The sequence below is a fragment of the Macaca mulatta genome, chromosome 16 (assembly GCF_049350105.2).
Source record: "Macaca mulatta isolate MMU2019108-1 chromosome 16, T2T-MMU8v2.0, whole genome shotgun sequence".
Lineage (NCBI taxonomy): Eukaryota > Metazoa > Chordata > Mammalia > Primates > Cercopithecidae > Macaca > Macaca mulatta.
Window position 1 is genome coordinate 61925178 of NC_133421.1, and position 24283 is coordinate 61949460.

Sequence of the window (24283 nt, forward strand, 5' to 3'; positions counted from 1 at the left end):
CGCAACCTCAACCTTCTGGGTTCAAGCGATTTTCCTGCCTCAGTCTCCCAAGTAGCTGGGATTACAGGCATATGCACCACCATGCCTGGCTAATTTTGTATTTTTGGTAGAGACGGGGTTTCTCCATGTTGGTCAGGCTGGTCTCAAAACTCCTGACCTCAGGAGATCCGCCTGCCTCAGCCTCCCAAAGTGCTGGGATTACAGGCATGAGCTACTGCACCCAGCCTGAGACATCCATCTTTATTGCCCATATAGGGTTCAACAACTTGTTCAGGTTCCAGACCTACCTTTAATTGTGTGTGCAAGTAAAAATAGAAACAAAATGCTTTGGGAACCCCAAAGAAAAGAGAAATATTATTTAGCTAAATTGGGTAGACTTCATGGAGAAAGTAGCATTTAAGCTGGGTCTTGAAGAATAGGTAGGATTTTGACTGTTGGCCCTCTACAGGAGCACACTACTTTTTTTTTTGAGACAGAGTCTTACTCTGTCACCGAGGCTGGAGTACAGTGTCAAGATATCAGCTCACTGTAACCTCTGCCTGCCTGGTTCAAGTAATTCTTGTGTCCCACCCTCCCAGGTAGCTGGGGTTACACATATGCATCACCACATGTGGCTAATTTTTGTATTTTTAGTAGATATGGGGTTTCACCATGTTGGCCAGGCTGGTCTTGAACTCCAGGCCTCAAGTGATCCACCCGGCTCGACTTCCCAAAGTACTGGATTTATAGGCGTGAGCCACCAAGCCTAGCCAGGAGCACACTTTTTTTTTTTTTTTTTTTCCTTTGAGATGGAGTCTTGTTCTGTCTCACAGACTGGAGTGCAGTGGCGCGATATCAGCTCACTGCATCCTAACCCTGTTTTGTGAGTTCGAGCAATTCTTGTGCCTCAGCCTCTTGAATAGCTGGGACTACAGGTGCGCCATGCTGGCTAATTTTTTTTTTTTGTAATTTTAGTAGACAGGGGGTTTCACCATGTTGCTGGGCTGGTCTCAAACTCCTGGCCTCAAGCGATCCGCCTACCTCAGCCTCCCAAAGTGCTGAAATTACAGATGTGGGCCACAGTGGCCGGCCCATCCTTTTTTTTTTTTTTTTTTTTTTTGAGGCAGAGTCTTGTCCTGTATCCTGGACTGGAGTGCAATGGCACAATCTTGGTTCACTGCAAACCTCCACCTCCCAGGTTCAAGGAATTCTCCTGCCTTAGCCTCACGAGTATCTGGGATTACAGGCACATGCCACCACACCTGGCTGATTTTTGTATTTTTACTAGAGTTGGGATTTCACCATCTTAGCCAGGCTGGTCTTGAACTCCTGACCTCAAGTGATCCACCTGCCTTGGCCTCCCAATGTGCTGGGATTACAAGCATGAGCCACTGCACCCCACCAAACCCACACTTCTTTTTTTTTTTTTTTTTTTTTTTTGAGATGGAGTTTCACTCTTGATGCCCAGGCTGGAGGGCAGTGGCACGATCTTGGCTCACCGCAACTTCCCCCTCCCAGGTTCAAGCAATTCTCCTACCTCAATCTCTGGAGTAGCTGAGATTACAGGCTTGCGCCACCTCACCCAGCTAATTGTGTATTTTTAGTAGAGATGGGGTTTCTCCATGTTGGTCAGACTAGTTTCGAACTCCCAACCTCAGGTAATTCGCCTCCCTCATCCTCCCAAAGTGCTGGGATTACAGGCGTGAGCCACCATGTTGGGCCTAAGCTCACTCTTCTTAATAGATGAGCAAAGTTATGGAGGAAGCATAGAATGTGTTCAGGTTATGGCCAGGTTATAGTCTTTGACAGGAGTGTAGATTTTGTGAGGGAAGAAGGGACATGATTAGTCTGGAATAGGAACTGAAGAATGTAAGTGTTACGCTGAGGACTTTGGCCTTTGTTTTAAATGGAAGGAAACCTTGTAGAAAATATTTCCTATACAGTCAGCTCCAGCCCAAACTGGTTTATATGTGTCACATTGCCTTTGTTTACAACAGTTCCTGAAGCCAAATTGCCGTACCAGTCCACCTTTTCAAATGCTAGTAAAGCCCGGTTTCAATCCCAACTTTTCAAAATGTTTCCTAATACCCTAGCCAGTTCTTCCTCCAACCTCCTGTAGTGCATTTATGGCTACTTTTTATTGCTTATACTACTTTTGGTAATTATGTATGCTTGCCATTTTGGACTCTCACTTGAACTTGCATTGTTTACCTTTTTGTATTTTTTTTTTTTCCAGACCTGTCTTCTCTGTGTCTTTTTTTTTTCTTTTAATTTTATTTTTGAGGCGGAGTCTCGCTCTCTTGCCCAGGCTGGAATGCAGTGTCGTGATCTGGCCTCACTGCAACCTCTGCCTCCCAGGTTCAAGCAGTTCTCCCTGCCTCAGCCTCCCAGGTAGTTGGGTAACTGGGATTACAGGTGCCTGCCATCACGCCCAGCTAATTTTTTTTATTTTTATATTTTTTGAGACAGAGTTTTGCTCTTGCTGCCCAGGCTAGAGTGCAATGGTATGATCTCGGCTCACCGCAAGCTCTGCCTCCTGGGTTCAAGCGATTCTCCTGCCTCAGCCTCCCGAGTAGCTGAGATTACAGGCATGCGCCACCACATCTGGCTCATTTTGTATTTTTAGTAGAGATGGGGTTACTCCGTGTTGGTCAGGCTGGTCTTGAACTCCTGACCTCAGGTGATCTGCCCGCCTCCCAAAGTGCTGGGCTTACAGGCGTGAGCCACCACACCTAGCCTAATTAATTAATCTTTTAGAGATGGAGTCTCACAGCTGGGCGCCAGCACTTTGGGAGACCGAGGTGGGCAGATCACGAGGTCAGGAGTTCAAGACCAGCCTGGCCAAGATGGTGAAACCTCATCTCTACTAAAAATAGAAAAATTAGTCAGGCCTTGTAATCCCAGTTACTCAGGAGGCTGAGGCAGGAGAATCGCTTGAATCCGGGAGGCGGAGGTTGTGAGCCAAGGTCACCGCACTCTAGCCTGGGTGACAGAGCAAGACCCCCTCTCAAAAAGAAAAGAGCGATGGAGTCTTGCTATGTTGCCCAGGCTGGTCTGAAACTTGTGGGCTCAACCACCCCACAACTCTCGTCTTGGCCTCCTAAAGTGCTGGGATTACAGGTGTGAGCCACAGTGCCTAGCTAATTTGATTTTATCTCCTTTTTTTTTTTTTTTTTTTTTTTTTTTTTGAGACGGAGTCTCGCTCTGTCACCCAGGCTGGAGTGCAGTGGCCGGATCTCAGCTCACTGCAAGCTCCGCCTCCCGGGTTTACGCCATTCTCCTGCCTCAGCCTCCCGAGTAGCTGGGACTACAGGCGCCTGCCACCTCGCCCAGCTAAGTTTTTGTATTTTTAGTAGAGACGGGGTTTCACTGTGTTAGCCAGGATGGTCTCAATCTCCTGACCTCGTGATCCGCCCGTCTCGGCCTCCCAAAGTGCTGAGATTACAGGCTTGAGCCACCGCGCCCGGCCGATTTTATCTCTTAATAGAATTAAAAACTAGAAGATCTGGTCGGGCATGGTGGCTCACGCCTGTAATCCCAGCACTTTGGGAGACTGAGGCGGGCAGATCAACTGAGGTCAGGAGTTCGAGACCAGCCTGGCCAACATGGTGAAACCCCGTTTCTACTAAACATTCAAAAAATTAGCTGGGCGTGGTGGTGCACACTTGTAATCCCAGCTACTTAGTGGGACTGAGACAGGAGAAGCACTTGAACTCCGGAGGCAGAAGTTGCGATGAGCCGAGATCGCGCCCCTGCACTTGAGCCTGGGCAACAGAGTGAGACTCTGTCTCAAAAAAAAAAAAAAAAAAGCTGGGCATGGTGGCGGGCACCTGTAATCCCAGCTACTTGGGAGGCTGAGGCAGGAGAATTGGTTGAACCCCAGAGGCAGAGTTCTGAAGTAAGCTGAGATCACACCACTTCACTCCTGCCTGAGCGACAAGAGTAAAACTCCATCTTAAACAAAAAAATGCTAGAAGATCTGCAGTTATAAACTTTGATAGCCATTAATTGACTAGATCTTCAACCTAAACTAGGGGTAAAAGGGGAGGAAAGAAAATGGAATAGTAAAAAGAACTAGATGGAAAAAGGAATGAAGTAAGAAGTGATATGCAAAATAATTGTCATCTTCTCCCTGCCTGATTCCCTCAGTCTAGTCAAAGTCTTTCCACCTGGCCACATTTCTTTTCCTCAGACAAAGCAAGCTCATTCTCAACTTAGGACTTTCAAACCAACTATTCCCTAAACTTGGAGTGCTTTTCTTATTTTGGCTGAGTTGTCTCCTTGTAGTTGGGTTTCTGTTTAAATGTTACTCTAAAGAGATTTGCTTTGTAACATCAGTAATATTTTATTGTTTATTGTCTGTGCCATGCTTTGCAAATACATGTGTGCACACACTCAATAGTGCTCACTCACTTGTCCGCACTAGAATAATAAGGTCTAAGAGATCAAGGATTTTGTCTGTCTTGTCCACGCCATTTTTCCAGCACCTCACACATGATAGGTGCCCAGTAGATAATTTTTATGTGAATGAATACTATAGGAGCATGTTCATACAGAGTTAACCCAGTCTGGGGCTTCAGGGAAGGACTTCTAAGGAAGTGACATTTAAGCTAAGGAAATTGGTTAAGTGAAAAGTTGGGCAAAGCACAAGGTAATTATGATTGATGGGTGTAAGTGCAGGGACCTTCAGCTCAAATGCCCATAGATAATGATGTGAAGAGATAGGTTTTCATTTTGAAATCACTGGCTACTGTTGAAAATGCATTGGATCAGGAGTTATCCATGCAAGAGATGATGGTGGCTTGGAATAGAGCAGTAGCAGTGGGGCTAGAAAAAAGTATGAATTGGAAGATATTTAAGATATAAAATTGGCCGGGCGCGGTGGCTCAAGCCTGTAATCCCAGCACTTTGGGAGGCCGAGCGGATCACAAGGTCAGGAGATCGAGACCATCCTGACTAACGCAGTGAAACCCCATCTCTACTAAAAAAACACAAAAAACTAGCCAGGCGAGGTGGCGGGCGCCTGTAGTCCCAGCTACTCAGGAGGCTGAGGCAGGAGAATGGCGTAAACCCAGAGGCAGAGCTTGCAGTGAGCTGAGATCCGGCCACTGCACTCCAGCCTGGGCAACAGAGCGAGACTCCGTCTCAAAAAAAAAAAAAAATTTGTCACAAATAAATTTTGTTAAAATTTTCTGTTTGTATCCAGAACGTACTTCCTTCCTTTACTCCTCGGAAGGTAAATTCCTTTTGCCATTTATTTGTTTAGAGACAGAGTTTCACTCTTGTTGCCCAGGCTAGAGTGCAGTGGCACAATCTCGTCCCACTACAACCTCCGCCTCCCGGGTTCAAGTGATTCTCCTGCCTCAGCCTCCTGAATAGCTGGGATTACAGATATGTGCCACTATGCCTGGCTAATTTTGTATTTTTAGTAGAGATGGGGTTTCACCATGTTGGTCAAGCTGGTTTCAAACTCCTGACCTCAGGTGATCCTCCCACCTCGGCCTCCCAAAGTGTTGGGATTACAGGCGCGAGCCACCGTGCCTGGCCTCCTTTTGCCATTTATTACACAAACTTTGTGACTTTATTCTCCTCCCTGGGCCAGATAAACGAAAAAGCACAAGAAATTCCTGCACTTCAGGTATATGTATTGTGATTTCTGTTTCTGGCAGCTCTTCTGTCTCAGTCCTCCAGAAATAAGATCTTGGTTTCTCTGTTTTGTAGTTCTTGGTTCGTTCATGGTAGCCATATCTGGGTTCTTCTTGAGTGTTTTCTGGAACTGCTCTGCTCTTTGGAGAAACCGAGTCATGAATTTCAGCCAGATCTATAGGATAAAAATGTTGTTTTCTCATTGAGAAGTGTACTGGGTTTCAGAAAGCTATCTCTGAATATATACTGCTTAAGCAATATATAATGAAGACTATAGAGTGTATGTGCAAATATATAAATAATTAATGCCAGGGGTCATAAAAGCTAACCTCTCAGGGCCAGGCGTGGTGGCTCACGCCTGTAATCCCAGCACTTTGGGAGGCTGAGGCGGGTGGATCACGAGGTCAGGAGATCGAGACCAGGATGGCTAACATGGTGAAACCCTGTCTCTACTAAAAATACAAAAAAATTAGCCGGGCGTGGTGGCTGGCGCCTGTAGTCCCAGTTACCCGGGAGGCGGAGCTTGCAGTGAGCCGAGATCATGCCACTGGACTCCATCATGGGCGACAGAGCAAGACTCCGTCTCAAAAAAGAAAAAAGCTAACCTCTCAGTTATCCCATGAGGGTCTTTAAGTCTGTTTTACAGATGAAGAAACTGAGTTATACAGTAACTATATGTGACTACCTATAGACATAAAGTTGAGAGGTCAGAGAAGTGAAAGGTATTAGGGGCCAAGGCTTGGAATCATGACAGTTGTGTTTTGCTTATTATCTTGGTGTTTGGTTAAACAGGTCTTTCACTGGGAAGCAGACCACACAGCAACCGTAATCATGCTTCTGGTGCTCCTGTTACCTTTCTTCTGGTGAAAGGGATGCTGAGGATCTTTTAAGCGGTGCTCTTCCAGTTTCATTGCTGTACAACAAAGATCTAGACTGGCTGGTGTTGAATGTGATATAGAGGAGGTTTTGTTTTCAAGCACATCAGTTGTTACTTCCCTTACTGCTTCATTGTTATTCTAAATGTAATGGAGAAAATAAAATGTTTACCCGTATTCTAGCGAACTATGAGAACTGATTTTTTTTTGGGTTTTTTTTGAGACAGAGATTTACTCTTACTGCCCAGGCTGGAGTGCAATGGCACGATCCCAGCTCACCGAAACCTCTGCTTCCCGGGTTCAAGTGATTACCTCAGCCTCGCCTAGTAGCTGGGATTACAGGCATGTGCCACCATGCCCAGCTAATTTTGTATTTTTAGTAGAGACGAGATTTCTCCATGTTGGTCAGGCTGGTCTTGAACTCCTGACCTCAGGTGATCCGCCTGCCTCGGCCTCCCAAAGTGCTGGGATTATAGGCCTGAGCCACTGTGCCTGGCCCCGAGAACTGATTTATGTTTCCAGTAATGTGTGTAATTTCACTTGAGGAATATGGTTTTTGCCAATCCTCTTATAGCAGTAGCTTTTATCCAAGAATGTTCATCAAAATCACCTGTGGAGCTTCGAAAGCTGCAGATGCCTGGCCAGGGACTGTGGCTCACGCCTGTAATCCCAGCACTTTGGGAGGCCGAGATGGGCAGATCACGAGGTCAGGAGATCGAGACCATCCTGGCTAACACGGTGAAACCCCATCTCTACTAAAAATACAAAAAAATTAGCCAGGCGTGGTGGCGGGCGCCTGTAGTCCCAGCTACGAGGGAGGCTGAGGCAGGAGAATGGCGTGAATCTGGGAGGCGGAGCTTTCAGTGAGCCGAGATCACGCCACTGCACTCCAGCCTGGGCGACTGAGACTCCAGCTCAAAAAAAAAAAAAAGAAAGAAAGAAAGATGCAGATGCCAGCTCTTAAAATTAAGCTGTGAATTAATTACTCTTGATTCAGATTTACACTGTTTCTGGATTCTTTGGGACACTATAAGCAAGTTTTGGGTTTTTTTGGTTTTGTTTTTTATTGAGGCAGAGTCTTGCTGTGTCGCCTAAGCTGGAGTGCCGTGGTGCGATTTTGGCTCACTGCCAGTGTCAAAACAGTATTCTTCATAATTTAAAAAAAAAAAAAGGAAACCATACAATGGAATGCTATGGCAGCTGTTAGGGATGGAGATCTTTATGGAATAATGTCAAAGATACATTGCATTGTATAAAAGGGTAAACTGGCGCTTGTTTAGGCAGCACATGTACTAAAATTGGAACGATACAGAGAAGATTAGCATGGCTCCTATGCAAGGATGACACACAAATTCATGAAGCAGTCCATATTTTTAAGTATTTTTAAAAAGAAAAAAATTCAAAAGTAAAACAATTTTCTTTATTTATTTTCTTTATTTATTTATTTTGAGATGAAGTCTCGCCTTGTCGCCCAGGCTGGAGTGCAGTGGTGTGATCTCGGCTCACTGCAACTTCCGCCTCCCAGATTCAAGCGATTTTCCTGCCTCAGCCTCCTGAGTAACTGGGATTACAGGCATGTGCCACCACGCCCAGCTAATTTTTGTATTTTTAGTAAAGATGGGGTTTCACCATGTTTGTAAGGCTGGTCTCGAACTTCTGACCTCATGATCTGCCCACCTCAGCCTCCCAAAGTGCTGGGATTATAGGCGTTAGCCAGTGCACCTGGCAACAAGAAAAAAAATTTTTTTTTTTTGAGACGGAGTCTCGCTCTGTCGCCCAGGCTGGAGTTCAGTGGTGCTATCTTGGCTCACTGCAAGCTCCGCCTCCCTGGTTCACGCCATTCTCCTGCCTCTGCCTCCCGAGTAGCTGGGACTACAGGTGCCCACCACCACGCCCGGAGATTTTTTTGTACTTTTAGTGGAGACGGGGTTTCACCGTGTTAGCCAGGATGGTCTTGATCTCCTGACTTCGTGATCCACCCGCTTCAGCCTCCCAAAGTGCTGGGATTACAGGCATGAGCCACCACGCCCGGACTGAACTTTTTTTTTTTTTTTGAGATGGAGTCTCCCACTGTTGCCCAGGCTGGAGTGCAGTGGCGCGATCTTGGCACACTGTAACCTCCACCTCCCACGTTGTAGCGATTCTCCTGCCTCCACCTCCCAAAAGTAGCTAGGATTACAGGCGCCTGCCACCACACCCAGGTAATTTTTTGTGTTTTTAGTAGAGATGGGGTTTCACTATGTTGGCCAGGCTGGTCTCAAACTCCTGACCTTGTGATCCGCCCACCTTGGCCTTCCAAAGCACTGGGATTACAGGCATGAGCCACTGTACCTGGCCACGTTATACATTTTTGTAATCGAATGTTCATATACGATTTTAATTAGAAAAAATGAAAATACTGCTTTAAAAACACCACTTCCTGATGTATTTTCTGTGGAGTAGGGTCTAGGCATCTGTATTTCTTCCTTTTTTTTTTTTTTTTTTTTTTGTTTGTTTTTGTTTTTGAGATTGAGTCTTGCTCTGTTGCCAGGCTGGAGTACAGTAGTACAATCTCAGCTCACTGCAACCTCCGATTCCCTGGTTCAAGTGATTCTCCTGCCTCAGCCTCCCGAGTAGCTAGGACTACGTGAGTGTTCCACTATGCCCGGACAATTTTTGTGTTTTTACTAGAGACGGGGTTTCGCCATGTTGGCCAGGATGGTCTTGACCTGATTTGACCTCCCAAAGTGTTGGAGTTACAGGCGTGAGCCACTGTGCCCAGCATTTTTATTTTGTTTTGTTTTGTTTTGTTTTGAGATGGAGTCTCACTCTGTTGCCCAGGCTGGAGTGCAATGGCACGATCTTGGCTTACTGCAACCTCTGCCTCCCGGGTTCAAGCTATTCTCCTGCCTCAGCCTCCTGAGTAGCTGGGATTACAGGCGCACACCACCATGCCCAGCTAATTTTTGTATTTTTAGTAGAGATGGACGTTTCACCATGTTGGCCAGGCTGATCTCAAACTCCTGACCTCGTCGTGATCCACCCACCTCGCCTCCCAAAGTGCTGGGATTACAGATGTGAGCCATCGCATCCCGGCAGGCATCTGTATTTCTAAACTCCATAGGTGATTCTGAATCTCACAGAGGTGAAGGTTCTTGACTCAGAGTTTGCTTTCCTCTGAATTCTTTTTTTTTTTTTTCTTTTTTTTCTTTTTTGAGATGGAATCTCACTCTGTTGCCCAGGCTAGAGTGCAGTGGTGCGATCTGGGCTCGCTGCAACCTCTTCTTCCCAGGTTCACCTGATTCTCCTGCCATAGCCTCCTGGGTAGCTGGGACTACAGGCACCTGCCACCACGCTCAGCTAATTTTTTGGTTTTTTAGTAGAGACGGGGTTTTACCATGTTAGCCAGGATGGTCTCTATCTCCTGACTTCGTGATCTGTCTACCTTGGCCTCCCAAAGTGCTGGGATTACAGGCGTGAGCCACCGCGCCGGGCCATTTTTATTTATTTATTTATTTATTTATTTATTTATTTATATTTGAGACAGAGACTCACTCTATAGCCCAGGCTGGAGTGCAGTGATGTGATCTCGGCTCACTGCAGCCTCTGCCTTCTGGATTCAAGTGATTCTCCTGCCTCAGGCTCCCAAGTAGCTGCAATTACAAATGTGCACCACCACGCCCAGCTAATTTTTGTATTTTTTAGTAGAGACAGGGTTTCACCGTGTTGGCCAGGCTGGTCTCAAACTCCTGACCTCAGGTGTTCCGCCTGCCTTGGCTTCCCAAAGTACTGGGATTACAGGCGTGAGCCATCGTGCCTGACCCTGACCAACATTTTAAATGCTTCACCTTAGCATTTAACTAGAAACCCTACTGGTTTAGTTTCCTAGGTCTGTAGGTGTTACCATGGCCTCACATTTATAATTTGGTTTTTCAAACTGGCAAGAAATCAGAATCGTGGAAGTTCCTAGCGTAGCACTTCATAGTTCATGTTTATAGTGGCAGCCAAGAGCTGTGGCCACACTGGCTTCTCGAAGCCTTCTTGTACCCTTCCACAGTACAAACTATTTCAAAGCAAAATGAAATACCTAAGCTTGTGTTTGTTACGCCTTCTGCAGTCAAGTAGCATTGTTCCTTCTTTACATTTTCTAGCTCCTCAGTGCAGGGGTGGAGGGTGGGTGAGGAAAATCACAACAGTACTCTTTCTCTTAAAATTGAGCTATGAATTAATTACTCTTGATTCAGATTTACACTGTTCCTGGATTCTTGGGACGCTATAAACAAGTTTTGGGTGTTTTGTTTTGTTTTGAGACAGAGTCTCGCTCTGTTGCCCAGGCTGGAGTGCAGTGGTGCGATCTCGGCTCAGTGCAAGCTCCACCTCCTGGGTTCACGCCATGTCCTGCCTCAGCCTCCCGAGTAGGTGGGACTACAGGCGCCCGCCACCACGCCCAGCTAATTTTTTGTATTTTTAGTAGAGATGGGGTTTCACCGTGTTAGCCAGGATGGTCTCGATCTCCTGACCTTGTGATCCGTCTGCCTCAGCCTCCCAAAGTCCTGGGATTACAGGCGTGAGCCACCGTGCCCGACCAGTTTTGTTTTTTATTGAGACAGAGTCTTGCTGTGTTACCCAGGCTGGAGTGCAGTGGTGTGATTTTGGCTCACTGCCAATGTCTGCCGCCTGGGTTCAAGCAATTCTCATGCCTTAGCCTCTTGAGTAACTGGGACTACAGGTGCACGCCACTACCATGACCAGCTTATTTTTTTGCATTTTTAGTAGAGACGAGGTTTCGCCATGTTGACCAGGCTTTTCTCAAACTCCTGACCTTAGGTGATTCTGCCTGCCTCGGCCTCCCAAATTGCTGGGATTACAGGCGTGAGCCATCATGCCTGGCCTGGTTTCTTAAAATTGACATTTTCTCAGTAGTTCTCTCTGTAGTCTGCTTGCTAGATGTTTAACTTCAAAAATTGTACACTATATAGCACTTGTCAATTTAAAAGACTCAGAAGACTGCTGGGGCATTAAAAACCCAGCTTTGTTTCAGTCTGCAGGTTTAATAAACAATGAATACCTTCATATTCCAGAAACCAATTAAAAATCTTTTTTTTTTTTAACAGAGACATACCTTTCAAGGTCTTTTCTGAGAAAAATCATTACCAGTCACTTTCTCATTTACCAATGACAAATTATAGGGAGGAGTCATCTCAAGAGACCTCTGTGTCCTTTCCTTATACAGTCTGGAGGGAAGTTACCCTGTAGGTTTGTGGCTAGCTGCTAGTTTTTTTGTTTGTTTGTTTGTTTGTTTGTTTTTGAGACGGAGTCTCACTCTGTTGCCCAGGCTGGAGTGCAGTGGCGCGATCTCAGCTCACTGCAAGCTCCGCCTCCCGGGTTCATGCCATTCTCCTGCCTCAGCCTCCCGAGTAGCTAGGACTACAGGCGCCCACCACCACGCCCGGAGATTTTTTTGTACTTTTAGTGGAGACGGGGTTTCACCATGTTAGCCAGGATGGTCTCGATCTCCTGACCTCGTGATCCGCCCGTCTCGGCCTCCCAAAATGCTGGGATTACAGGCGTGAGCCACTGCGCCCGGCCTAGCTGCTAGTTTTATGTGTTCAACAGGGCATTTAACTTAGCCTTGCTAGATGGCCTTACTGAAGTGCTATGCTCTGTTTAATTGTGTGACCTTAGGTGATTTATTTCATCTAAATTTGGTCTATTTGTGAGATAGAGATAACATCTGAATGGCTTATCTCACAGGATGGTTTTGAAGATTAAATGAGATAATGTGGTAGCACTTTGTAAACTGTAAAGTATAATGTAAATGTATTATTTTTCTAGGAATCTTATAGCAGACTCGGCAAATGTTTAGGTAAAAATTATGGCAATTTTAGATTTTTTTGTTTATAATACTGTGATATAAACCATACGAGTTGGCTAAGTAGGACAACTGAGGATCTCAAACTGAGGTTTGAGTACATACTGTAAAGCCACACTCCCACGTTTGTAGTCCAGTCTCCTCAGTTACTAGCTTCAACTAGTAACTCTTGGGAGTACTGTAAATAATAAATGAGTAGGCAGGGCGCTGTGGTTCACCTGTAATCCAAACACTTGCGGAGGCCAAAGCAGGATAATTGTGTGAGGCCAGGAGTTTAAGAGAAGCCTGGGGCCCAGCACAGTGGCTCACACCTGTAAACGCAGCACTTTGGGAGGCTGAGGTGGGCGGATCACGAGGTCAGGAGTTCGAGACCAGCCTGACCAACATGGTGACCCATCTCTACTAAAAATACAAAAATTAGCTGGATGTGGTGGCACGCACCTGTAATCCCAGCTACTCAGGAGGCTGAGGCAGGAGAATCCCTTGAACTTGGGAGGCGGAGGTTGCAGTGAGCTGAGATCGCACCACTGCACTCCAGCCTGGGCGACAGAGCAGGACTCCATCTCAAAAAAAAAAAAAAAGAAAGAAAGAGAAGCCTGAACAACATAGGAATATCTTGTCTCCACCAAAAAAATGGAAAAAATTAGCCAGATTTGGTGGTACAAGCCTATAGTCCCAGCTACTTGGGAGGATGGCTTGAGCCCAGGAGATCGAGGCTGCAATGAGTTGTGATCAGGCCACTGTACTCAGCAACAGAGCAACACCCTGTATCTAAACAAAATTTTTTAAATAAATGAGTAAAGTGTTTGTAATAGTACCTGGCACGTAATAAGCACTCACTATTATTAGATACTTCAGTGAAACTTTGAAGATAAACATGGCTGGTTGAACCACATGGGTCTACTCCCTTTGAAAATCTCACACAAGTAATGGTCGAAGGATTTTTATTTTATTTTTTTGAGATGGAGTTTCACTCTTGTTACCCAGGCTGGAGTGCAATGGCACAATCTCCACTCACTGTAACCTCTGCCTCCCAAGTTCCAGTGATTCTCCTGCCTCGGCCTCCTGAGTAGCTGGGATTACAGGTGCCCACTACCCACACCCAGCTAATTTTTTTGATTTTTAGCAGAGACAGGGTATCACCATGTTGGTCAGGCTGGTCTCGAACTCCTGACCTCAAGTGATCCACTCGCCTCGGCCTCTCAAATTGCTAGGATTACAGGCGTGAGCCACCACACCACCTGGTCAATAAGATTTTTAAAGAGACAAGAAAAATAGGAAAAAGACAAGTAGAGAGGAGATGTCAGAAAGCAGCTAGAAAACTACTTACTGACCAGAAAAAGCTAAAAATTAAGTAGGACTGAATTTAGGAAGAACCAAGAAGGTACAACCAGTTTGTGTAACAGGATTCTGGAAAGGCCACTAGGTACCCCTGACAGTGGGGGTGTGGGTGGAATTTAGAAAATGGTAATTGGCCAGGCATGATGGCTTACACATGTATTCCCAGCACTTTGGGAGGCTGAGGCGGGCAGATCACCTGAGGTTGGGAGTTCGAGACCAGCCTAACCAACATGGAGAAACCCTGTCTCTACTAAAAATACGAAATTAGCTGGGCATGGTGGTGTTTGCCTGTAATCCCAGCTACTTGGGAGGCTGAGGCAGGAAAATCGCTTGAACCCAGGAGGTGGAGGTTCTGGTGAGCCGAGATTGCGCTGTTGCACTCCAGCCTGGGCGACAAGAGCGAAACTCCATCTCAAAAAAATAAAAAGATAATTGTGTCATTGAAAAAAATAAAATTGCCTGGCATGGTGGCTCACGCCTGTAATCCCAGCACTTTGGAAGGATGAGGTGAGCGGATTACTTGAGGTCAAGTGTTTGAGACCAGCCTGGCCAACATGGTGAAACCACATCTTTACTAAAAATACAAAATAATTAGCCAGGAGTGGTGGCGTGCATATGTAGTCCCAGCTACTTGGGAGGCTAAGGAAGGAGGATCATTTGAACCTGGGAGGTGGAGGTTGCAGTGAACTGAGAATGCGCCACTGCACTCCAGCCTGGGCGACAAAGCAAGACTCCGTCTCAAAGAAAAATAAAATGAAAAGATCATTTTTCCTTTTTTTTTTTTTTTTTTTTTTTGTTTTGAGATGGAGTCTTGCTCTGTCACCCAGGCTGGAGTGCAGTGGTATGATCTCAGCTCACTGCAAGCTCCGCCTCCCAGGTTCACAGCATTCTCATGCCTCAGCCTCCTGAGTGTAGCTGGGTCTGCAGGTGCCCGCCATGACACCCGGCTAATTTTTTGTATTTTTAGTAAAGATGGGGTTTCACCGTGTTAGCCAGGATGGTCTCGATCTCCTTTCCTCATGATCCACCTGCCTCGACCTCCCAAAGTGCTGGGATTACAGCCATGAGATCTGGCCAAAAAATAAGACAGCACTGACTATTATCCACCTGATCCTTCTGCTATGAGCCGAAAGGGTCAGCATAGCTTCTAACTGATCTCTACCTACTGCAAGCTTCTTCTCCCTTTATCATTAATTAGCATGGCCTCAGAGAGGAAGAGTCATAGAATGGCATAATTGTTAGGTAAAGAAAACCCCCAGATGGGGAAATCTAAAGTAAAGCATTCTCATGACTTTGATCTTTACTCATTTTTTTTTTTTTGAGACAGAGTTTCACTCTTGTTGCCCAGGCTGCAGTGCAATGGAGTGATCACGGCTCACTGTAACCTTCACCTCCTGGGTTCAAGTGACTCTCCTGCCTCAGCCCCTCAAAGTGCTGGGATTACAGGCGCCCACCACCATGCCCAGCTAAATTTTTTTATATTCTCAGTAGAGACAAGATTTCACCATGTTGGCCAGGCTGGTCTCGAACTCCTGACCTCAAGTGATCTGCCTGCCTCAGCCTCTCAAAGTGCTGGGATTACAGGCATGAGCCACTGAGCCCAGCCCTTTACTTACTTTTTAAGTATTGTCTTAAGAACAACTCAAATAAGAAGTTATAGAAAACAGATCCCCGCTTCTTCCTGAGCTTTCTTTACTGGCTCATCCCAGAGCATCTACATCCAGAGACTGGATTACTGGAGATTCCCAGTCAGCCTTCTCAATGTGTTTTTTTTGTTTACAATTAGTTCTCTAGGGTTTCAAGAAAGCTGTCTGTCAAAATCAGTAGAGAGGGCAGAGATCGGTAGCACAAACCTGTAATTCAAGCACTTTGGGAGGCCTAGGCAGAAGGACTGCTTGAGCCTAGGAGTTTGAGACCAGCCTGGGCAACACAGTGAGACCCCCATCTCTACAAAAAATAATTGGCTGGGTATGCTGGAAGGATCACTTAAGCACAGGAGGTTGAGGCTGCTGTCAGCTGTGATTGTGCCACTGCACTCCAGCCTGGGTCATGAAGCAAGACTGTCTTTAAAAAACAGATAAAGAGGTTCGGCGTGGTGGCTCACACCTGTAATCCCAGCACTTTGGGAGGCCGAGGAGGGCGGATCATGAGGTCAGGAGATCGAGACCATCCTGGCTAACACAGTTGAGTCCAGGGATTCGAGACCAGCATTGGCAACATGGCGAAAACCCTTCTCTATTGAAAATATAAAAATTAGGCCGTCTCATAACCTAGTGTGTAAGTAAACAAATAGATTAAACTTTTCAAAAAAATGGTGTTTATTTTTCTAAGACAAATATTATTTATTTATTTTTGAGACAGAGTCTCGCTCTGTCACCAGGCTGGAGTGCAGTGGCGCGATTTTGGCTTACTGCAACCTCCGCCTCCCGGGTTCAAGCAATTCTCCTGCCTCAGCTTACCAAGTAGCTGGGACTACAGGCGAGTGCCACCACACCCAGCTAATTTTTTGTTTGTTTGTTTTGAGATGGAGTCTGGCTCTGTCGCCCAGGCTGGAGTGCAGTGGCCGGATCTCAGCTCGCTGCAAGCTCCGCCTCCCGGGTTTACGCCATTCTCCTGCCTCAGCCTCCCGAGTAGCTGGGACTACAGGCGCCCGCCACCTCGCCCGGCTAGTTTTTTTGTATTTTTTAGTAGAGACGGGGTTTCACCGTGTTCGCCAGGATGGTCTCGATCTCCTGACCTCGTGATCCGCCCGTCTCGGCCTCCCAAAGTGCTGGGATTACAGGCTTGAGCCACCGCACCCGGCCTAATTTTTGTACTTTTAGTAGAGATGGGGTTTCACTATGTTGGCCAGAATGGTCTCGATCTCTTGACCTCGTGATCCGCCCACTTCGGCCTCCCAAAGTGCTAGGATTACAGGTGTGAGACACCACACCCGGCCTCAGACAAATATAATTATTAATGTAAATAATACAGATCCTCAAATAGCTGTGAATTCTGAAGCCATAGTGATCGAGTGCGTTTAATTACTTGGGAGATCGGCTATTAGAGGACAATAATAGAATTTGGGGGGCGTTTAGCTGGGGGGCGGTGTGCTTTGTTTTGTTTGGAGATAGGATTGCGCTCTGTCACCCAGGCTGGAGTCTGGTAGCACTATCATAGTTCATTATAACCTCAAACTCCTAGGCTCAAGCAGTCCTCCCACCTCAGCCTCCCAAGTAGCTAGGATTATAAGCACACACCACCACACCTGACTAATTCGTAAAAAAATTTTTTTTTTTTTTGAGATAGAGTTTTACTCTGTCCCCCAGGCTGGAGTGCAGTGGCATGATCTCAGCTCACTGCAACCTCCATCTCCCGGGTTCAAGCAATTCTCCTGCCGCAGCTCCCTGAGTGGCTGGGATTACAGGTGTGCACCACCAAGCCCAGCTAATTTTTGTATTTTTAGTAGAGATGGAGTTTCACCATGTTGGCCAGGCTGGTGTTGAACTCCCAACCTCAGGTGATCCGCCCGCCTCAGCCTACCAAAGTGCTGGGATTATAGGTGTGAGTCACAATGCCCAGCCTAATTTGTCAATTTTTTGTAGAGAGAGCATCGTGCTATGTTGCCCAGGCTTGTCTTGAACACCTGGGCTCAAGCAGTCCACCCACCTCAGCCTCCCAAAGTGTTGGGATCACAGGTATGAGCCACTGCGCCTGGCCCAGTTACTGATTTTAGACAGTCCATGACTCACTCCTTCCTTTCTGTCTGTTGAGAAAAGGTGTTGTGGTAGCCTTGTACCTAAAGGTGATTGTCAGTTTACTTTTCCCTGTGCTATAACCAAAGACTGATAGTGAATCTTGCCACCCCTTCAACTGACAGTGAAAGGAAGCAAGCAAAGAGTAGCATGTGTTCTTGGGAGAAAACACTGCATTTATCCAAGAGGAAAGTTAGATTTTTCTTTTCTCATAAAATAACACTTGTCATTGGGCAATCAGAATTCTGAAAACCTGAAAGCGTCTCCCTCCAGGAAGAAGCACATGCCCCTAAATCATAGGCACAATAAAGCTAGCCAAGAATTAGCCAAAGATTACATGCAATCCACTGGTTAGTCTGTTTAGTAACAGAAGGAAAGGAAGACTTATCTAGAACTTTCTCTAAAAGACAACAAGGGGTTGGGTAGAGAAGGAAAGCAGAGTCTGTAGCAGTGAATAAATGGAGAGGAGGAGTGTTGAAAAGATAGCTATATGAGCTCTTTTTTAATTTTATTATTATTTTTTTGAGGCAGAGTTTTGCTCTTGTTTCCCAGGCTGGAGTGCAGTGGTGCCATCTCAGCTCACCGCCACCTCTGCCTCCGGGGTTCAAGCAGTTCTCCTGCTTCAGCCTCCCAAGTAGCTGGGATTACAGGCATGTGCCACCACACATGGCTAATTTTTTTGTATTTTTAGTAGAGGTGGGGGTTTCTGCATGTTGTTCAGACTGGTATATGAGCTCTTAACACTGATGTGTGTTCAGAGTGCAGAACTGTGTGGACAAGGGGTGGGTGTTGTCTTCAGCCACACTAAAAGGACCTCAGAAAAATTCTGTGCCACCCTGCAAGATTTCAGAATACCTTTGGTAGAAGAAGTATTTAAATTATTTATTATTAGACATTAAGCTTCAGGAAGGCAGGGAACATTTCTTATTCTCCTTAATATCTAGTATTGCACACAGTATCTAGAATTTTCTAGTTACCAAACGTTAAGTCAGCATTATTCATAGATGCAGATGTGGGAATATACTTTTATTTCTGAGACTATAAAGCATCTGTAGATGATATAGCTGATTCATAACAATGATCCTGATACATGTGAAAGGCTTATTATATTTCACGTAGTCTGTAGATGGACTCTTTTTCTTTTTCTTTTTCTGTTTTTGGCAGAGTCTCACTCTGTTGCCCAGGCTAGAGTACAGTGGCACGATCTCGGCTCTCTGCAACCTCCGCCTCCCAGGTTCAAGCAATTCCCCTGCTTCAGCCTCCCGAGTAGCTGGGACTACAGGCGCCCGCCACCACACCCAGCTAATTTTTATGTTTTTAGTAGAGATGGGGTTTCACCATGTTGGCCAGGCTGGTCTCGAACTCCTGACCTTGTGATCTGCCTGCCTTGGTCTCCCAAAGTGCTGGGATTACAGGCGTGAACCACCACACCCGGCCTTGTAGATGGACTCTTTCTACATGCAGTCTGTCTGTACATGCCAGTTTTACAGTATTTAGAAAACTCAAGCAGAGAAGTAACTCTTTCTTCCTTGTCTTGGATTACCTGCCATCCAAGTAATTCTTTGGCCAGTTTTGTTGATCAATTTTGTTTCATTGATATAGCGCCATCTACTGACAGAAATTGGTAATCTTTAAGTCTTTAAGTCTGTGAGAAGTCAGAGTTGGGTCCAGTAGCGCATGCCTGTTAATTCCAGTATTTTGGGAAACCGAAGCAGGCAGGTCATTTGAGGTCAGGAGTTGGAGACCAGCCTGGCCAACATGCTGAAACCCCATCTCTACTAAATATACAAAAATCAACCGGGCCTGGTGGTGGGCACCTGTAGTCCCAGCTACTCAGGAGACTGAGGCATGAGAACCGCTTGAACCCTAGAGGCGTAGGTGAGCCGAGATAGCACCATTACACTGCAGCCTGGGTGACAGAGGGAGACTCTGTCCCCCTCCCTCAAAAAAGTGAAATTTGGATGAAGGACTAAATAGATTTGTAAGATTTATAAGATGAAGGACTAAAATTTCAACACTGGAAAAACTCTTAGATGTTACCCAGCTTGATGATGTATTTTATAAAGGAGTAAACTCAGATTCTATTATCTTTGATAACTACAATTCTGTTTTCCCTACACTTGTTTTCCAGATTATTACAGGGTTCCAGTTTAGAATTGCATGGTCATTCTGGCATTTTTGTGACTCTTCCTTAGTTTTTAGAAATAAATTGGAGGCCAGGTGTGATGATTCATGCCTGTAATCCCAGTACTTGAGGCTGAGGCGGGAGGATCACTTGAGCCTAGAAGTTTGAAACAAGCCTAGGCAACATAGTGAGAGCTTGTCTTTACTGAAAATTTAAAAAGTTAGCCAGGCATGGTGGCATACACCTGTGGTTCCAGCTACTCAGGAGACTGAGGTAGGAGGATCACTTGAGCCCAGGAGGTCAAAGCTGCAGTGAGCCATAATTACTTCACTGCATTCCAACCTAGGTGATAGAGACACTGTCTCAAAAAAGAAGAAAAGTTGTTAAATAAACTAAATACAGTAAGTTAACAAGAAATTTGTGAATTGTAAGTTCAATTCAGAAAAGAGTGCATAAAGAACAAGAGAACTCAGCTGGGCACAGTGGCTCATGCCTGTAATCCCAGCACTTTGGGATTCTGTGACGGGTGGATCACTTGAAGTCAGGAGTTTGAGACCAGCCTGGCCAACATGGCAAAACCCTGTCTCTACTAAAAATACAAAAACTAGCTGGGCATGGTGGCACACACCTGTAGTCCCAGCTACTCAGAAGGCTGAGGCAGAAGAATCACTTGAACCCGGGTGGCGGAGGTTGCAGTGAGCCAAGACTGTGCCACTGCACTCCAGCCTGGCTGGAGTGAGACTCCGTCTCAAAAAAAGGGGGGTGGGGTGGGGCGGGGCTTGGTGGCTCATGCCTGTAATCCCAGCACTTTGGAAGGCCACCATGGGCGAATCACGAAGTCAGGAGTTCAAGACCAGCCTGGCAGCCTGACCAACGTGGTGAAACCCTGTCTTTACTAAAAATACAAAAATTAGCTGGGCATGGTGGCTCACACCTGTAGTCCCAGCTACTCATGAGGCTGAGGCAGGAGAATCACTTGAACCCAGGAGGCGGAGGTTGCAGTGAGCCGAGATTGTGCCATTGCACTCCAGCCTGGGCTGGCGTGAGACTCCGTCTTAAAAGAAAAAAAAAAAAAAAAAAGGGCCGGGCAGGGTCATTCACGCCTCTAATCCCAGCACTTTGGAAGGCCAGGGCAGGCGAATCACGAGGTCAGGAGTCTCACTCTGTTGCCCAGGCTGGAGTACAGTCATGCGATCCTGGCTCATGACTGGCTAATTTTTGTATTTTTAGTAGGGACAGGGTCTTGCCATGTTGGCCAGGCTGGTCTTGAACCCCTGACCTCAGGCCATCTGCCCGCCTCCGCCTCCCAAAGTGCTAGAATTACAGGTGTGAGCCGCTGCGCCCGGCCTTCTTTGAGTTTAATGCAATATTTTAGCTACCATGCTCTTTTACAGATTTTTTGTGTGTGTGGAGATGGGGTCTTGCTATGTTGCCTAGGCTGGTCACACACTCCTGGGCTCCAGGAATTCTCCCACTTCGGCCTTCCAAAATGCTGGGATTGCAGATGTGAGCCTGCATGCGTGGCCCTAGCTACCATGCTTTATGGTAAAAGGAGTATTGGGAGCCTTTTTAAATGACAAAGAATGGGTATAAAAGTTGTAAATGGATACACAAGAATAAAGAAGTTTGCTGTGAAGGCCAGGCGCAGTGGCTCACACCTGTAATTCCAACACTTTGGGAGGCCGAAGCAGGCGGATCACCTGAGGTCAGGAGTTCGAGACCAGCCTGGCCAACATGTAGTGAAGTCCCGTCTCTACTAAAAAAAAACAAATACAAAAATTAGCTGGGCTTGGTGGCACATGCCTGCAGTTCCAGCTGCTTGGGAAGCTGAGGCAGGAGAATCACTTGAACCCAGAAGGCAGAGGTTGCGGTGAGCCGAGATTGTGCCACTGCACTCCAGCCTGTGCAACAAAGCAAGACTCCGTCTCTCAAAAAGAAGTTTCGCTGTAAGATTAATTGGGGCTGTTTTATGAGCTTTCTGACTGCACATATCAGAAAACTATTGTGTATCGAATGTGAGAATAGGCCTCACACTTATTGTAAGCAGCATATAATATTATCACCTGTCATGTCTCTGGTTTTCTTACCATCCAGATATTATCTAACCAATAAGAGTGCTCCCTAATTCCCTTTTTATTTCATTTATCATTTTAGCAGCGTCACCCTTTACACCAGAAAGCTGGCGGGCACTATGGGGAAAAAACAAAACAAGAAGAAAGTGGAGGAGGTGCTAGAAGAGGAGGAAGAGGAATATGTGGTGGAAAAAGTTCTCGACCGTCGAGTGGTAAAGGGCAAAGTGGAGTACCTCCTAAAATGGAAGGGGTTCTCAGAGTAAGTTTCACTGACACAAGTAAATGTAGCCACCAGGTGTTTATCAGGAGTCTAGAGATGTATGAGACCTCCAGTGCTGTGATGGAAACTGTGTGACTCAGTCCCCACCTTCATGGCTTATTGTTTAATTAGGAACATGGCCTACTGCTTGTTATACAGAGCAGAATGACTTCTTTTTTAAAGTTCTTTCTTTTGAGACAAGGTCTCGCTCTGTCACCCAGGCTGGAGTACAGTGGTGCAGTCATAGCTCGCTGCAGCCTCAACCTCCCAGGCTCAAGGTATCCTCCCACCTCAGCCTTCTAAGTAGCTAGTACCACAGGCATGCACCACCATGTCTCACTTAGTTGCCCAGGTTTGTCTAACTCCTGGCCTCAAGCAGTCCTCCCACCTGGGCCTCCCAAAGTGTTGGGACTACAGGCGTGAGCCACTGTACCCAGCCCATAGTGATTTCTGAGAAATATTGTGTGTGGCTATAGACCGATTTAAATTGACAAATAAAAGTCATTTGCCTTTGAAGGAAGCCAGTTTCTTAGCTTTCTATTTATACTAGAAAGCCTCCCCATTCCCCAAGAAATTTCAGCTTTTCCATGGACGTCTGAGCTCTTGTCCTCTTACGATTATCCTTAGTATGATTATACTTATTTTGAGTGAAAGTGTGACTTGCTGTGCCCTCTGGTTTCAGTGAGGACAACACATGGGAGCCAGAAGAAAACCTGGATTGCCCCGACCTCATTGCTGAGTTTCTGCAGTCACAGAAAACAGCACATGAGACAGATAAATCAGAGGGAGGCAAGCGCAAAGCTGATTCTGATTCTGAAGATAAGGGAGAGGAGAGCAAACCAAAGAAGAAGAAAGAAGAGGTAAGGATAGAAGTAAGAATTTTTACTGGCCCACAATTCAAACCACTGTCAAAGTAGTTTTGTTTTGCTTCTTCCCAGATATTAGCAGCCATCTCTTCTTAGTTCTGACATCTTAGGTAGGCTAATGCCTACAAAGTGAGAGTGTACTCTCATGAAGCCACATGATCTCTTACTTTTTTGTTTGTTTGTTTGTTTGAGACGGAGTCTCGCTCTGTCGCCCAGGCTGGAGTGCAGTGGCCGGATCTCAGCTCACTGCAAGCTCCACCTCCTGGGTTTACGCCATTCTCCTGCCTCAGCCTCCCGAGTAGCTGGGACTACAGGCGCCCGCCACCTCGCCCAGCTAGTTTTTTTGTACTTTTTAGTAGAGACGGGGTTTCACCGTGTTCGCCAGGATGGTCTCGATCTCCTGACCTCATGATCCGCCCGTCTCGGCCTCCCAAAGTGCTGGGATTACAGGCTTGAGCCACTGCGCCCAGCCAGTCTCTTACTTTTTATCCATGGTACAGGAGCAGTAAATGGGATACTTGCTGGGGACAGATAAAAGGGCAAGTGAATTCATTCTTGTAAAAAACGGTTTTCAATGTTTAATCATTAAAGGTGTGAGGTAGCTATTTTGACTTAATCAGTACGTACCTTAAAGTAAGTTGTTTTTTGAGAGTGAAGAGATAGGTGTAAACATTGATTTTGCTTGGGCTGTATGTCCCTTTTCACATATGGGAAAATCTCATGCGCTTCAGACATTGATGAATAATCACTCCAAAGAATTCTAACAGCTCTCTTACTTTGAGCCAAGGTATTGGTGAAATATTGGCAAAAAAGTTTGTGTTTGGGCCGGGCACAGTGGCTCACACCTATAATCCCAGCCCCTTGGGAGGCTGAGGCGGGCGAATCACAAGGTCAGGAGATTAAGACCATCCTGACTAAATGGTGAATCCCCGTCTCTACTAAAAATACAAAAAATTAGCCAGGTGTGGTGGCATGCGCCTGTGGTCCCAGCTCCTCAGGAGGCTGAGGCAGGAGAATTACTTGAACCCAGGAGGCAGAGGCTGCAGTGAGCTGAGATCGCACCACTGCACTCCATCCTGGGCAACAGAGATTCCGTCTCAAAAAAAAAAAGAGAAGAGTTTATGATTACATTAATCAGAGACACAGGAATAGTTCCAAGTCTAGATAATAGTCCCATATAGATAAAATTGTTCTACCAATCTTGTTTTTACAGTCAGAAAAGCCACGAGGCTTTGCTCGAGGTTTGGAGCCGGAGCGGATTATTGGAGCTACAGACTCCAGTGGAGAGCTCATGTTCCTGATGAAATGGTGAGTCGGCCAGTGGCTTTGTGTGGTTGTTTTTTTTCTTCTCCCATTGGTTTCATGCCAGAGGAAAAGAGCTGGACCTTCGAAATTCCAATCACCCAAGTGTGAAATTAAGATGGCATAGTCCTTCGATAGTGACCCTCGGCCTGACTGCCAACCTGGACTCATGAGTTACAGGTAGGAGCCCTTAGGAATCTTAGGTCTTTGCCCATATTTTTAGGAGGTGGGAG

General features: G+C 46.1%; 1 protein-coding gene, 4 long non-coding RNA genes and 1 other non-coding gene across 14 annotated transcripts in view; 3 read left to right on the plus strand and 3 right to left on the minus strand.

The window, feature by feature from the left end:
• CBX1 (chromobox 1) overlaps window positions 1–24283 on the plus strand; it is a 43353-nt gene that overhangs the window by 14357 nt on the left and 4713 nt on the right. For 6 of the 9 annotated variants that reach the window (XM_015119398.3, XM_077971362.1, XM_077971361.1 and 3 more), the window contains 3 exons: window positions 21706–21882; window positions 22565–22742; window positions 23962–24056. In XM_015119398.3, coding sequence (XP_014974884.1) covers window positions 21706–21882; window positions 22565–22742; window positions 23962–24056 — 450 coding nt within the window. Of the gene's footprint in view, window positions 1–21705; window positions 21883–22564; window positions 22743–23961; window positions 24231–24283 lie in introns of all 9 variants that reach the window. The other 3 variants (XR_013406621.1, XR_013406619.1, XR_013406620.1) reach the window with 1 other exon arrangement.
• On the minus strand, window positions 762–8639 carry LOC144335630 (uncharacterized). Its single transcript, XR_013406625.1, has 3 exons — window positions 8527–8639; window positions 6135–7161; window positions 762–902 (listed from the first exon to the last, which is right to left on the minus strand). It is a non-coding gene; the product is annotated as an uncharacterized LOC144335630 (long non-coding RNA).
• LOC144335634 (uncharacterized) lies at window positions 1389–4193 on the plus strand. The gene is made up of 2 exons (XR_013406629.1): window positions 1389–2337; window positions 3833–4193. It is a non-coding gene; the product is annotated as an uncharacterized LOC144335634 (long non-coding RNA).
• On the plus strand, window positions 7769–7875 carry LOC114673368 (U6 spliceosomal RNA). The gene has a single exon (XR_003724072.1). It is a non-coding gene; the product is annotated as a U6 spliceosomal RNA (small nuclear RNA).
• LOC144335644 (uncharacterized) lies at window positions 11575–13403 on the minus strand. Its single transcript, XR_013406639.1, has 2 exons — window positions 13274–13403; window positions 11575–12067 (listed from the first exon to the last, which is right to left on the minus strand). It is a non-coding gene; the product is annotated as an uncharacterized LOC144335644 (long non-coding RNA).
• On the minus strand, window positions 17578–19930 carry LOC144335636 (uncharacterized). Its single transcript, XR_013406631.1, has 2 exons — window positions 19355–19930; window positions 17578–18577 (listed from the first exon to the last, which is right to left on the minus strand). It is a non-coding gene; the product is annotated as an uncharacterized LOC144335636 (long non-coding RNA).